Genomic DNA, 15,093 nt, shown 5'->3' with positions numbered 1-15,093 from the left:
TAGCTTTAACACTAGCTTTGCACTGCAGATTCAGAGAGCTACCTCTCTATTCCCAACACATTTCTCTGACCAAACCAGCATCTCAGCCCCCATCTATTTCTAATTCATAGATTCATAGATGTTAGGGTCGGAAGGGACCTCAATAGATCATCGAGTCCGACCCCCTGCATAAGCAGGAAAGAGAGCTGGGTCTAGATGACCCCAGCTAGATACTCATCTAACCTCCTCTTGAAGACCCCCAGGGTAGGGGAGAGCACCACCTCCCTTGGGAGCCCGTTCCAGACCTTGGCCACTCTAACTGTGAAGAAGTTCTTCCTAATGTCCAATCTAAATCTGCTCTCTGCTAGCTTGTGGCCATTATTTCTTTTATTTATTTTTTCAGAAATCTTGTTACTACCTTAAACTTACAATTTTTGCCATGTTAACTCCTCACTGTTTCTGCCAAGGAACTCCTCCTACTTTTACCTTTCTCTGTCACTTTTGACGCTGTACCCATTATTATTCATTCCTATAATCCAGGGGTCATCCTTTGACTCATTTCTCTCTTTTATCTATCATAGCAGAACTACAGACAGATCCGAGCGCTTGCTGTAAGAATGTTTCCAAAACCCAGCCTCTTCTTCCTTCTACAGTACATGTATGGGTGTTTATAAGCCGGTTTTCTCTGGTCTCCCCAATGGTAACATTTTCCAGACTAGTATTACCTCGCTCTTCACCAGCCTCACCCTCCCCTGTTATTTCATGCTAAAGCCACTTACTTTACTCACTTTCAAGGTCCTGCATGTGTTTTCCACAAAAATCTCTACATTTCCCTTCTTACTATAAACCCATCACAGACCTGCTCCAGATCCCATGTGAAGAGGAATTTCAGCTGTGATACTGAGGGATAATTTTGAAAATATTTTCTCAAATACAAAACCTCTTAAAGACACATTTCCTCACAAGTATATAATGATTTAATTTCCATTTGAGGTCAGAGAAAACAAAAATCTAGGCGTATCCATAATTATAAGTATGAAAGACATGCTTTTAATTCTACCACTAGAAATCATTAAAAAAAAGATCTTGAAAGATTTGGTTCAAAACTAGAAATAGCCTTAATAAATGTAAATGTTTTATCTAGCATGATCAATTCTTGTTACAGAAAGACCATTCTATCTTAATGTATTTTTAAAAACTGCTTTAAAAAGACTAATAATACAGAATGGATTGGGGCATTACAGGTCAATAGACGTAATTGTCCTCTTTTGGAAAAAGAGGACAACCAGGTAAATTGTCTACATTTAAATTAATTCACTAATTAAAATAACTTCACCTAGTGGCCAGCTGGGACTAGGACTCTTCTATCTACACCTATTCTTATAATTGATACCTAACAAGGTTAGGACTCTTTCAAGGGACAAGCATACTTATAGACCCCTTTTCTTTGATTTCCTATGGTCTAATGGAGTGAGCCTGGGTTCATGAAAGCTTATGCTCTCTTGTATCTTATTTAGCTAATCTATGAGATGCATATCTACCCTGCCTTTCTTCTTCCCCCTTAATACATACTTATGTTCTTTCTTGAATCTGAATAGGACCCTCCTCCCAACCCACATCTTTTTTTCTAGACATTAAAAAAAAGCAAAAGCAAGAAAACAACTGACATAAGGGGTGCATTGCACATTACATTTAGTTGTTAGTACAACTACATAATTTGTTTTAAAAGGGTGGGGGGAGACCTTAGGCATTTTAATACAATAATCCTAGGAAGTATTTCATATTAGCAATGATTTTAGCAGGGATTCCCTTCTAAGAAAAAAAGACTTTTAAAAAACATATTTGGCAAAAAAACAGTTTTATTCTCTCTCGTCTTAAGTTCCAAGAAGAGTTTTCCAACTGTGGAAAGCCGGGGGTCATGAAACACTGCAAATCTTCTGGATTGTCAAATTATTAGAATCCTCATTGGTACAAAGGAGAATCAGTAGGGGGCCACTCTTTTGGCTGCTGCAGCTGTTTTAAGAACTTTTCTGAGATATCTGAGAACATATCTGAGAAGCTGTTCTACTGTTATTGTGAATTTGTCACAGTAACGATGAATTCATGAAAGATAAAAGAGGAAAATGTAATGCAGTATAGTAGCAAGAGGACACTGCACAACAACCACATACCCAAAAAAGAGGCCCCTCAGTTTTGGAATTCCACAAGGATTAATTGCGTCTCCAGTTCCTTTCAACCTCTTGGGGAATTGGTCAGATTGTAATATGCAGGTAACACACAACCTACCTATGTGACTGACTACTGTTATGATTGGCTGTTGCTACCTATTGCTTCACTATGAAGGCCTATTTCTTGAACAAGTTCAGGTCATAGAGAAAGAAGAGCTGGCTGAAGCTGTACTCAAGCAACACGGAGATAAAGCTGGGGAACAGAAGAAAGCATTTAAAGGAATCTATGGGTAATGGGTTGTCTCCTTTGATGGATGCTATATATATCCAAAACTGGTCAATCTTTAATTTCTCACTGATGCTAGGCTTTCATCTAGTTCTACATTCATGAGGAAAATAGCAGTTTCTGTCATCACCAGTTGGTCACCTTCAGTTTCACACCTTTGTCATCCTTTGGTTGGACTACAGCAATTTGCTATACCTAGGCAAGAAGTCTGCAGTGCTTAGGAAATCCATAATACAAGGTGCTGTAGCATGTCTCCAAGACTACCACAAGTGCACAAAACCTGTCTTATGATTTCTATGCAAGCTTCCTGTAGAATATTTTTAAAAAGAAGCTTAAGGTCTCAGAGGGTATATTCAGAGGGATGCACGCAGGATGAAGACCAAGGTACAGGATAAAGACCATGGTCAATACCTACACTACAAGTAAAAGGTGCATTTCTTGGCAGTACATTCGCAAAAGTACAAACTTTAAACCTAGCCAGACAAAACAGAGCTGCACATGCTTCTACCCTGGGGTGAGCAAGAGGGGAGGGAGTGGGGAAGAAAGGAGGAGGGGCAATGAAAGAACAAACAGGGGACAGATGTTAATCAATCACAGTGCTAATGCCCTGTTGGATAGTGGTGATGACTGCAGTTTAAGAATTTACATAAAACAGAATACAATTATCTGAGCTCCACCCAACCCTACTTCAGTTTTAAACTGGTAGTTCAGGGTACAGGACTACCCAGGTGCATATTGCTTTGGCTTTGTACCTGAGTGCCATAACCCAAAAAATAAATAAATAAAAAGGCAGATTAAAATATCTGAAGGATTTCAAAAGAAGCAGAAATGCTTTTGACAGCTGAGGGAGGAAACAAAATTAAACAATGAAAAGGCTTCCACATGGATTATTGCACTAGAAACCCTCACTATGGAAATCTGGCCACAGAAGCTGCATATGATCTTAATTTAGAGGAGGAAGTCAGTGTCTCTGAGGAAGACTATGGAAGTGTTATTAGGGAGATTATGTCTTCTCAGAAATATTAAAAGAAGAGTTTAATGTTAAAAGTTCAGTGGATTAAAAAAAACAATCCAGAAATCTGCATGCTTTCAGCAGAGTTTTGAATCTTCAGATCATCACAGCATCAGGGGCTGATAACAAACACTATCATCCAAGATGAGTTCAAATAACAAAGATGCTATTTTAATTTGCCATTTATGCAGCTGCTACATACTTTTTGTTGCAAATAACATTTGGCAGTTCTACTAATTTCTTCAGCAAGGGAATATTTGCTAAAAAGTTATTAACCTTCTCTGCACCAAGATAGAACACTGAGGGTACATATAAACATTCAGGGAGGTAGGGGGAGATTATATCACGTAAAAAATGGTCACCTAATCTATTTTAGTTCACCCAGATGAGGATCTTACACTTAGATCCCTAATTAGGTTGAGCTCATAGGTGATGTGTAGGGGGGGCATGTGCGCCACTGGAGGCTTCTGCGGGCAGTTGCCACTCCCCCCTCCCTGCTGATGCCACCACTGGCAGCTGCAGGCAGTCCTCACTCACCCCTTGCCGCTGCTGACAGCATGGATGGCAGCTGCAGAAGGTCCCGGCACACTGCCTGCCACCCTCCCCCCCAGCTGCTCACACTGCTGCAGCTGCCTGCGGGCAGTCCCCGCTCAGCCTGCCCTTGCTGCCGACGTCACCACGGCTGCCTGTGGGTGGTCCCTGATCACTGCCGCCATGCTCCCGCCACCAACATTACCTGTGGGTGGTCGTCATACCCTCCCAGACTCAGGAGGCATGCTTCATTCATGGTTGAGCTAAATGCAAGCTGTACAGAAATCTCAGGAAGACTAGTTTGATCAATAATGGCTGACCTGATCTAAATTAAACCTACTTGTGAGGTAGTCTAACCAAGATCAGGTTGGCCATTTGTAGACCCATCTAACTGTCCTGAACTTCTGTAAAGTTCCCAGTGCAACCCCAGGGCTGGGAAAGGCCAGCTGCTGGCCTCAGGCCCAGGGCTGCACTTTTCCTATCCTGTCCCCAGCAGTGGGCTATTTTTAGTCCGTCAAGCACTTCCCCCCACTCCCTGACAGACACCACCTCCTGCAGACCATTTAGCTCTGCTCAAGCCTGTTAAAGCCCCCATCCTGCAATCCACTTCTGTTGCAAGTTTTACTGGCATTCACCAGTGCCAGGAGCTGATCAAATTAAGTTGGGGTGGGAGGAGGGGCAGGTGGGATAGAGGAAGGGGCAGGTTCACCAGGGAGTTGTTTGTCTAGGAGTGGGGAGGGGGTGAGGGTAAAAATAGCCCCTGGTCTAGGGGGTGGGGGAGAGAACCCCTCCACCACCCCCAGTGGACCCCATGAGCCTCCCAGACCCCACCAATCTCCCTAGGGACCCTGCTTGCCTCTTCAATACCTCCTGGGCACTTGCCCCCCTTATCCCCCAATCCCCCCCTGCAGACCCTGTCTGCTCCCTGGATCCACCCCCACAACTGAACCCTGATTGGCACCCCATCTTCCCAAACCTCTCCCTGATAGCGCCCCCCACCCCCACATCCTGACTTACCTTAGATCAAGACAAATTCCCCCTAACTTCCCTGACTGTTTGTATGCACCCTGAGGGGTTCAGTCTATGAATACACAGGCATATACAAAATGGATATTTAAAAGCTTGCTGCAATCTTCCTCCTCAGCAAAAACAAAAGTTACACGGAATGGAAGTGCCAAGTCTAGCATACAACTACCTGTTGTTCAGGAATCCATGAAGAATATGAACATTCAAACCCTAATGCACACCTTTTATTCAGTCTTTATCCAGCAATCTCTCATATGCTTCGGTGAGAGTTTACTGAGAAAGAGTGAATAAATTCTTCAAGATTCAGCCTTACTTTATTATGTTTTAGTATGCAACCTTGTCTGCTTACATAGTGGTTGTGCTTCTTGGTCCTGTTATGTAATAGCTCTAGGATATTAGCATTGACTAAATGAGCTTGCAGGTTACTTTAGGCTAGCGTCATGTTGAGCTTGTTCAGGAATGGAGGTTTGACATTTAGCTAAATCAAATAGATCCAGAGTGGGTTCTTCAGTGTTGGCTGAATTACCATATCTTTGGAAGAGGGAGGAAAATTCCACCTCTGAGTGATGAGGTGGATGACACCCTGGCATGGAAAGTTTGTACATTCAATTCACAAGTCTTGGGCCAAGACACCATCTCCAAAAAACTACTTGTCTATCCACAGCAGTACGTCAGGATCAAATAAGTCCATAAAAACTGATTCATCTCTGTTTCATAAGAATCAACCCTCAATTTTCAAAAGAAATAAACACCAAAAACCATCATTTCCCTAACCAAACTTCTAAAACAAAGAGACCATTTTATGGCTAAATCAGTCCTACCTATTAGAATTCTTAGCCTGGTCTTACTTCCTTTACTGGGACAAACATATCAGAAAAGGCAATATAATGAGATTTGTAATGCAATGGGAACTTCCTTGAGTACAAGTTTGGGATCAGGAACATGGCATGTGTCAAAATATTAGGAAATACTTTCTCAGAGGTTGTGAAACAAGCAAGCTATTGCTGTTTGAGTCAACATTCTATCTCAAGAACTCATTTTGTCAACAGGATGTTCCTGTCATTTTTCAGCCCTCAAATTTTAACAAGAACTTCACTGCAGTAAATGCAAATCCAACATAAAACTTTCTGTTTTGGGGGCTGCAAGTAGTAGTGTGCAAAATATTAAACTAGAAATTGCTGTTATTTTTATTTTACACAGGGCAACACCAACATTCACATTTAGAACTTTTTTCCCATTCCAGAGAACAAATTAAAATGAAGGTCATTTGATTTTCATGTAGTTCATCTCCGTAATTCATCTCCATGGTATCAGGTGCAGCAAATACATGTAGCAATGACATATATTCTTCCTCTGTCCTTCATTCTCATGTATTTTTTCTCTAAAGGTATGCATATGGCAAAAAATATGATGTCTTTCTTCCTAATATACCAAAATATTGTTAACACACTTTGCACCAATGAGAAAGTGTAGAATGTGACTTGATATATTTAAAGGAAAAAATGAATATACAAAGACATTTGACACAAGCAAATTGTTTGTTTTTTTTAAAATCTTTTTCACGCTTCTATCCCCCAAGCACTATTATCATTTCATGTTTACTCTTTTCCCTCCAAAGATGTTTTAAAACAAATGTAATTTAAATCCAATAATTTAGTTCCAATATCATCTTTGATATTTAAAGTTTTGTAGGTAAAATACTTCGCTAAACTGAGCCTTTGTTTTAAAAAAGAGGTCTAGTGACATGAGCCTACCTGTGAGACTCAGGAATTTAAGGACATCTACCTCATAGAGATAATTCTCAGTATTGAGAAGACAATACAGTGCAAGACAGTTTCCTTCACTCCATTTCCTTATCTTCCAAAGTGGCAGTAACAATACTTTCCAGTTTTAAAAGGGTGTTGTCAGGAATAGCTATTATCTTTCCAACAATCTGAAGAAAAATACTATCAGTGTGTAAAAGCCATTATCAGGGCTGTCCCTAAGGGGAGTGCGAATTGGGGCGACTGCCCCGGGCCCTGCACTTTGGGAGGCTCCATGGAGCTAGGTGGAGCAACCACGGTGACTCCGTGCCCCCACCTTTGTGTCCAGCCACTCGCTACTCCCCTCCCCACCGCCCCTGCGGCTGCTGCAGATGGCAGCAGCAGCTTCTTTGGGTTTGGGATGCATGGGATTGGAGCAGGGGTGGGGCCCTGCATGGGCTGATTTGCCCCGGGCCCCACACCCTGCTCGGGTCAGCTCTGGCCATTATTATCTAAAATTGTATTAAATGTTATTTGTATCATTCACAAAGTTTAGGTTCAAACATGGGTTGTATTCCAAGAGGGTGTCCTGCACCAAGCAAATGTGTGTGTGTGTGTGTGTGTGTGTGCACACATGCACACACATATAGATGCATAAGTGCACAAATGATGAAAAGAAGGGGCAACAGATAACAAGAATGGCAAGTATGAACAATGATAGGATTTTATCTTTGTATACAGCATTAGTGAGATACTGGAATATTGCATCTAATTTTGATATCCACATTTTTAAAAGAATGTAGAGAAATGGAGACAGTGCACAGAAGAGCCACAAAAATGATGTGGGGGTCAGAGAAGTGGCATAGTCATGACTAGGTAATCCCACCAACTACCATGTAAATTGTAAGTAGCTGCTTCAACGCACTAAAACATTAGTGCCACTCAGAGAAACACCTGCAAGATTTTTTTTAAAAATTGAGCAAGATGAAATATCCCCCCACCCCTCCAATGTCATACTGGGACATTATTGAACCATTTCATACTGAGCCACTTGAGGTCAAGCCTGCCTGCCTGCCTAGCACTCAAAAAATAAAATCAGCCTGGGGAGAAATTCCCACATGAGAAATCTGAGCACAAACAGCTGAAGTTTGGTGAAGGTAAAAGGAAGAAGTTACCCTATAAGCGAAAATGTTGGACAATCTTAACTACAGTCATTGCTGCTTCCTCCTCTTACATGTTAGATGATCTTTCCTATTGGAATCCCTGAGGTAGACAATAATGTAGTCATTGTTTGCCCTGTTACTGAATTCTCTTTAGGACAATTCCACATTTCATATCCAGTCAGCATAAATCAAACTCAGAAATGAAAAAACAGGCCAGTTCAGTACTTTGCATTTCTTTACAAGCTAGTTTTTATTTTCATAGGCTAAGTACAGATGGTCAAAAATCCTGAGGCTAAATTGATTTAGTCTTTCCAGGTTAGTCTAAACTGCAAAGATTGAACCAAGAAGCAAATGAACAGACATTCACTTGTGATTCAGGAAATGTAGCCACATGCCTGCAGTGGGTCAAGCCAGAAACCAGGTGGCTAAGAACATGGCTCTCTAGCACATTGCCAGCATGGGTTGTGTGTTTGCTTCCTCTTCCTGCTGCCCCTGAGGTCTCTAGGATTTGTAGGCCACAATCACGGCAGCAGGACTGTGCAGGGTTGATCATCACTTCCTCTTCCTGGTTCCAGGTACCTCTGGGATTTGTAGTTCAGAGCTGCAGTCAGCCATTAAGTAAGCCGGCAGGGCAGGGCAGGGCAGGGCAGGGAAGCTGTGTACTCAAGGGAAGGTGAGTTTAACCCCACTCCCTGACCCCAAGCCTCAGCTGAGATTTGCCTGGGGGGATGGGGCAGTGATCCAGCCCTCAGTGTTCCACCTAGGAAGCAGAGGGGTGGGGCCAGTCATGCTGTCTGAAGCACACAGCACAGCCCAGCCCAGCCCAGCCCAGGGCTGAAAAGTATGCTGGGATGCTGGGGGACTCTAATTTAACATGAACCAGGAAGCGGTCTGGGGCAGAAGTTTCATAAACTGATTTGACCTAAGTCAATTAAGTCTGATACTACATTCAACCAGGTTTTTATCTTAAACCAGTTTCAGCCATTTGAAACTGGTTTATGTGCACCAAACTTCTGTTCTGTTACATGTTTAAACCAGTTTCTGATCACTTAAACTGGTTTATGTACAACTTCTGTGCTTAGCCATACTCTGCCTTTGAAAATGCTTGAGAAAATATATAATTTTATTGAAGGTGAAATATGAATTTTGAGAACTGAAGCACTAGAGGGGATGTCTGGAAATAGGAAAGAAATTGAAGTTCTGTAGGGAACGCTGATACACTTTTTTCCTTAATTTTTACATTTGTAATGTGTGGATAATTGCATATCAGTGCACATGCATAGAAAGATAGTGCACGTGCACAGAAGATACACTTGGTACTTATTTTATTTACATCCACTTCATGCTAGACAGGCTTATTGCCAGCCTATGCCTTTGAGCATAAGCAAACTTATTCCTATTCTAATTCAACAAAAATATCTCACAATCTAAGTTGCATAATAAAATTTCTTAGAAAAACAAGCTCTCAGACATACAGGGAAAAAACATGTTTACAGCTGCAGACTAAACTGCAATGTTTACCTTAATTTCTAATTCTACAAAATAATATTTACCACAAGCTTTAGTTTTAATGCAAAACGTGTCCTGCATAAGTGTTATAGGTTAGGAAATCTTTATGAAAAATCTGAAAATCATGGGAAGATGAGATAAAATCATCAGCAGTGAGGACTAAGAGACTATTTTTTTATTCCAAGTGGCAAAAAAACTCCAAAAAACAGAAAGAAGGCTCTGACATGAACACATTCTAGTATTTAATTTATTTGAGGAGCGCAGAAAAAGCTGCAACTTTAGGGTGAACTCTGGGTAATAATGGCATGGAAAGGTCACAGTAAGACCCAGGTCCCCGTTCAAAGCTCTTTATAAACACTAAACATTTATAGACAACAAAAAAAGAAGTTTAAGATCATATTTACCTGAATCCAAGAAAATTTGAGATGACTCCCCCATTTAATATGACTCCTCCAATAATTAGATTTTCGACATAGAAAATCACAAGTTCGTTAAAATTTTCCATGTTGATAATCTAATTATTGTAGGATTGTCTTATATTGCACCTCCCCCCCCAGCAGGAAAGCAGCACCTGGGAAACAAGCACTTCAGGAAGCAGATAGGGGGTGTGGAGCAGAGGTAAGAGGATGGGCAGTGGGGGAGACAGGCACGAGGGAAAGCAGAGGCAAAAGACAAGCAGGGGGAAAGCAAAGGTGGGGAGCTAGGTGGGTGAGATGGTGGGGAAAGCAGGGACAGAGGGGTAGGGAGGGAAGCAGGAGGGTAGGGGCAAGCGCGGGGAAAGCAGAGATGGTGCAGATGGCAGGGAAAGCAAAGGAGAGAAGCAGGCAGTGGGGAAAGCATGAGTGGGAGGCAGGTGGGAGGAAAGCAGTGGCAGGCAGCCTAAGCCACCCCACCATGCTTACCCAGTGCCTGCCCCCCACCACTTGCTTCCTCATCTGCTCCTCATCAACTGTTTTCCCCCTGCTCCAAGTGCAGGGGAAGCCCCAAGGCACTCTTGCCTCATTTAGGGTTACCATATTTCCAATTTCAAAAAGAGGACACCTGGGAGGGGAGGGAAGAGGTATATGATTGTGTGGGGGGAGGGCAGTGATATGCCCCCTGCCCCCCCCAGCCCTGCTGGTGCCCCTCACTCCTGGTCTGCAGCCCCTTTCCCAACTCCCAGCAATGCTGGCTAGTGCTCCTCACTCCCGACCCATAGCTCCTTTCCCCCTACAGCCCTGCTGGTGCTCCTCACTCCTGACCTGCAGCTCCCTGCTCCCCGCTGGTGCCCCTCACTCCTGACAGCCCCTCAGCCCTGCACTCCCAACCTGCAGCCCCCTGCCCCCCTCTCAGCCCTACCGGTGCCCCTCAGTCCTGGCCCGAAGCCCCCTGCCTTCCAGCACTGCTGGTGTCCTGCACTTCTGACCCACAGCCCCTGCTCCCTCCCAGCCCTGTTGTCCAAACAGCTTGCTCGCACATGTGCGCACGCGCGCGCGCACACCTTCCAGCAGCTGCCAGGGCCCACACGGAGAGCACATGATCTCCCAACAGCCAATCAGCTTTCCATTGCCCCCAGCCATGAGCAAAAGCAGAGGCAAAGCAAAAACCTGGACATTTGCATGCATTTTAAAAAGCCCGCCCAGACGGAGGACAAGAGGCCAAAAAGAGGAAATGTCCGGGAAAACCTGGACATATGGTAACGCTACTCATGCTTCAGGAAACAGCTGTGCTGGGAACCTGGCTTGGCGGTACACAGGTTCTTCCCTCCCTGCCCGGCTCCTCTCCTACTCCCTTCTCCCTCCCATCTCACTTGCTAGCCAGGAGCAGGCTGGGAGGAGGAATCTGCATGCTGCTGAGCTGGGCTCCCTGCATAGCTGCTCCCTACAGCATGACGCAGAAGTGGCTCTGGAGCTCCCCTGTACCTGCAACAGCTGAGAGTCAAATTGCTCCAACTGGGAGCTGTAGGGAGATTGAAGTCTGGTTGGAGTCTGCAGCAGCAGCAGTGAACAGATTCTTCCTTCCCCATCTGGCTCCCTGCCAGTGAGGGAAAAGAAGGGAAAGGGAGCCAAGCTGAAAGCAGGAATCTGCATGCTGCTGATGCTATCTCTGGCTCAGCTGGGTTCCCTGTATAGACACTTTCCACAGCTCACAGCTGTAGTAGTCTGATACTAAATTCTAAGACAAGGCTTTGTTTTTTCCCCATGATGAATGGGGAAAGAACCCATCATCTTGGAATCAAGTAAATAGTCTATCACTTGATAGTCTTGGGCATGATTTGTGGAGATATTTGAGTATGCAACTATGTATTAAGGCCAAGATTTTCAAAAAGCAATTAGTTGGTGCTTCAATTTTTGGAAGCCTAAAATAAGATACCTCAAAGAAGTGCCATTTTCAGATGATAAGAGCACAGCACCTTCTGAAAAATAAGACCCTTTTATTTCAAATTAGGCCAAAAATCTGAGATACCAGTCACTTACAAAACCAGTTTTAAGCAATGAGAACAGATAACCCCTTAATGAAGATCTGGTAATGACTAAGATAATCTCTTTGCTGCCTTTCTTCACTACTCCCAATATACATTTTAGTGGAACAAAATACAAACTAGTTGACTTCTATAAGGGATGCCACCTAAAGTATATTGAAATACTTTCATTAACTACATATGACTTTATGGCCAGTTACAGAGATCACTAAGTGATCAGAAACCAATCTATTATACCTGTAACAGAACAGAAGTTCAGCACACAGACTGGTTAATAGATGTAAGGACCCAGTCTAATATTTGTCTCCTCCCTCCACCCCCCAGGGTGCATGCATGTTCTGTTCACTACTGATCTAAACTACTCCACTAACAGAAAACCACCTAACTTAGATCGATTCTACCTCAAGCTTTTTGACTTTCTGTACCTAGCCTATGATAGTCATATCCTGGTTGTTAAAATGGTGAAAAAAAACCCTATACATAAAGAGCTGAACACCAAGCTGATCATTTGAGAAGTTTATATCTGTCATAGTTTTCAAACCAATGAAAATGAGTGTGCCTTTGCCGTTTCAGAGATTGTGTGGTCACTGTTTGAGCAGGTCTGTCTAAAACAGGAAACATCAGCCAGTGAAATACAACTGTCATAAAAGCATTATGTGAATATAGTCTGGATGAGATGAAAAAACTTTTTCCCTTTACTTCAAGTATACTTTAGGTGACTTTCCTACAAAAATAAGTTAATTTAATACTATGTATATATTTACTTTACTGAATATCATAAACTCTCTCAAAAGAAACTTTACATTTCCTTTAGACGTGTATGATTCAATAAAAAACTAACATCTGGATTTTACAGCATTATACCCACCCATGGATGCCTCTTTAGGAAAAGAAAAAAATGTGCCAGAGAAGCTTTATTGAATCAAACATGCACTTTGCATTTCAAACAGCTCATCTTTCTCAATGACCCTCAGACCTACTCTAAGATTTAAAGCTAAGGAGCACAAAAGTCAGATGTACTGGATAAATTGGTGAAAGCTTAAAATTGCAAAGAAAATATCATAGCAGACCTGCAGGAAATACAGACAATGTACTCTTTCATGATTAAAAAGCTTTAGAAATATTCATCTAAGCTCTTTATGTGATGGACATACTGAGCCAAACCCTTCATTCCAGCCAAGCTGCTCTTGCTACAGGTCTGATTAGGAGGGGGCAGAAGTGGCTCTAAACTCTTATTTAATTTAGAGATCACATTGTCACCATCAGGGCAGCTTCAGGATGCTCAGTTACACTTGTATCAGATCAGTGAAATGGCTGTTAAGTCAGGCCAAACTTCAGCAAAGTCAATGGCCTTATAGAGGTGTAAAACTACCATAAAATTAGACTCAGGCCAGAGCATCTTGGTTAGGATCATCAAAGGGAGCTAGGCTCCTAATTTCAATGCAGCCTGCCCAGCTCTCTTCAGTATTTTAGAAAATGCCTGCCTGCCTTTTGTAGAAAAGAACCTACTAGCAAACTGAATAAGAAGCACAGATAATAAGCCATAATTTGCACTCAAAATTTTTCCAGTAAAGTTAACTACTTTTATTATTATAAGATAGCTTAATTTTATGCATTGTAACTGGAAGGATACTTAGAAATGTGTTCCATACAACATTTGGAAACATACCTCTCAATAGTTTCAGATTTGCACATGTATGTGTACAGATGTGCACATACTTTAATTGTGAGTAAGATTAGTCATTTCATTCAGTGTCCTTGTTTCACAAATCACTACCAAAACCTGAAGTCAACACTGGATGAAGTCCTAAATAAATGGGTTGAAATTGGACTTTACTTGAAATCAGTGGGACTGTTCCCACTAATTTTAACAGGCCCCGCATTTGACACCTAAATGTCCATGCTAAGAAGGAAACTCCTTTGAAGTTATATAGTATAAAATATATATTTGTTGCTCACCTAGATTTTTTACTCAAAGAATAATCTATCATGCATACAGCATCCATGTAATAAGTAAAACCGATTAGTAATTACAGTGGCAGGTTGCAATAATTCCAACTCCTATATTTCTCTACCTCTAAATGCAGAAATTATCTATCTACAGCTGTCTAAATGATGACAGTCATTGTAGCTTTCATGGAATGAAACCAGGGAATTATATTTAACAAAAACATGCAATGAAGTGAATGAAATTTCAGATGAAATAAATTAATAAAAAGAATTAAGAGCCGTAAACTTTTAAAAATATCTTTGAACTTCAAACAAAAGCAAAAGTTTGTTAAACCTTTGGCACAGTCAGAGTTTGTGTCAAGTACAAATATTCTTGCTGCTAGCGTGAAATGCAGTTCATCTTCCTTATTTTAGTGATTTTTTTAAAGCTCTCTCTCTTAGAACATACCCTAAAGAATTCAGCAGCAGAATTTCTAGCTTCCTACGACTCAGTAAGGAGCTTAAAAATATACAGGGTTTTGCTTTTTCTTTTTTCCTGCTTGGTTGGTTGGCGTATTTTTTGTAAATAGACTGCGCTGCTTTCGGTATACATAGGAGAGAGCATGGAACGGAAACCCACAACATATTACAATGAAGGAAGTACCAGTTTGTTCAGTTGCAAATAGTCTGAATCTACATTCAAAAGACAGATAGTTTGAACCTTAGTGCCTCTTATCGAAAGAGCTGCCTCTGGCTTTCCCAGATGGTGAACAGGAAATTACAGATACACAATGAACTATATGTAAAGCAGCAGAACAACGCTTTTCTATTGGCTTCTTAAGCCTCACACTGTTGCTGAGCAAACATTAATACAAATGCTTGAGGTTATTATTGGCTCAAATGATAGCGTGCTTGTTCTCTGAAGGGAAAAACAAGACAGACAGACAACTAAGGTAGTTTACTTTTCAGGTTCAACATCAGGAACTGTGGCAGTCCCTTTTGGTCCTCTGCACTACAAAGAAAACACTAATGAAAGTCAATTTCTTGTCTCACTTGCATTTTCATAAGTATTTTATATTCAAAATGACAATCTGCCATTTGTTATAAATCAAATGTTACTAATGTGCACTCTGTATAGCAGCACTTTATGAAAATATTTTTCAAGGCTTTGTCTTATTAGCCAGTACTGGTATTCTGTAGAAATTATCATTCTACTTTCCTAATTATTCCAGTTTAACAAAATACGATGGCCCAAACCATCAGTTTTCTAAGGGTAGGTGTAGCACT

General features: G+C 41.8%; 1 protein-coding gene across 3 annotated transcripts in view; it reads right to left on the bottom strand.

The window, feature by feature from the left end:
• Window positions 1-15,093, bottom strand: part of LOC102385518 (G-protein coupled receptor 98) — a 172,099-nt gene that overhangs the window by 95,447 nt on the left and 61,559 nt on the right. The window contains exon 1 of one of the 3 annotated variants that reach the window (XM_025207809.1): window positions 9,821-10,705. The exons of the other annotated variants lie outside the window; for them this stretch is intronic. Coding sequence (XP_025063594.1) covers window positions 9,821-9,921 — 101 coding nt within the window. The 5' untranslated portion in view covers window positions 9,922-10,705. Of the gene's footprint in view, window positions 1-9,820; window positions 10,706-15,093 lie in introns of those variants that run through there. 3 annotated transcript variants of the gene reach the window in all.

This window comes from Alligator sinensis, unplaced genomic scaffold (assembly GCF_000455745.1).
Source record: "Alligator sinensis unplaced genomic scaffold, ASM45574v1 scaffold545_1, whole genome shotgun sequence".
Taxonomy (NCBI): domain Eukaryota; kingdom Metazoa; phylum Chordata; order Crocodylia; family Alligatoridae; genus Alligator; species Alligator sinensis.
This window is presented reverse-complemented; position numbering and strand designations above follow the sequence as displayed.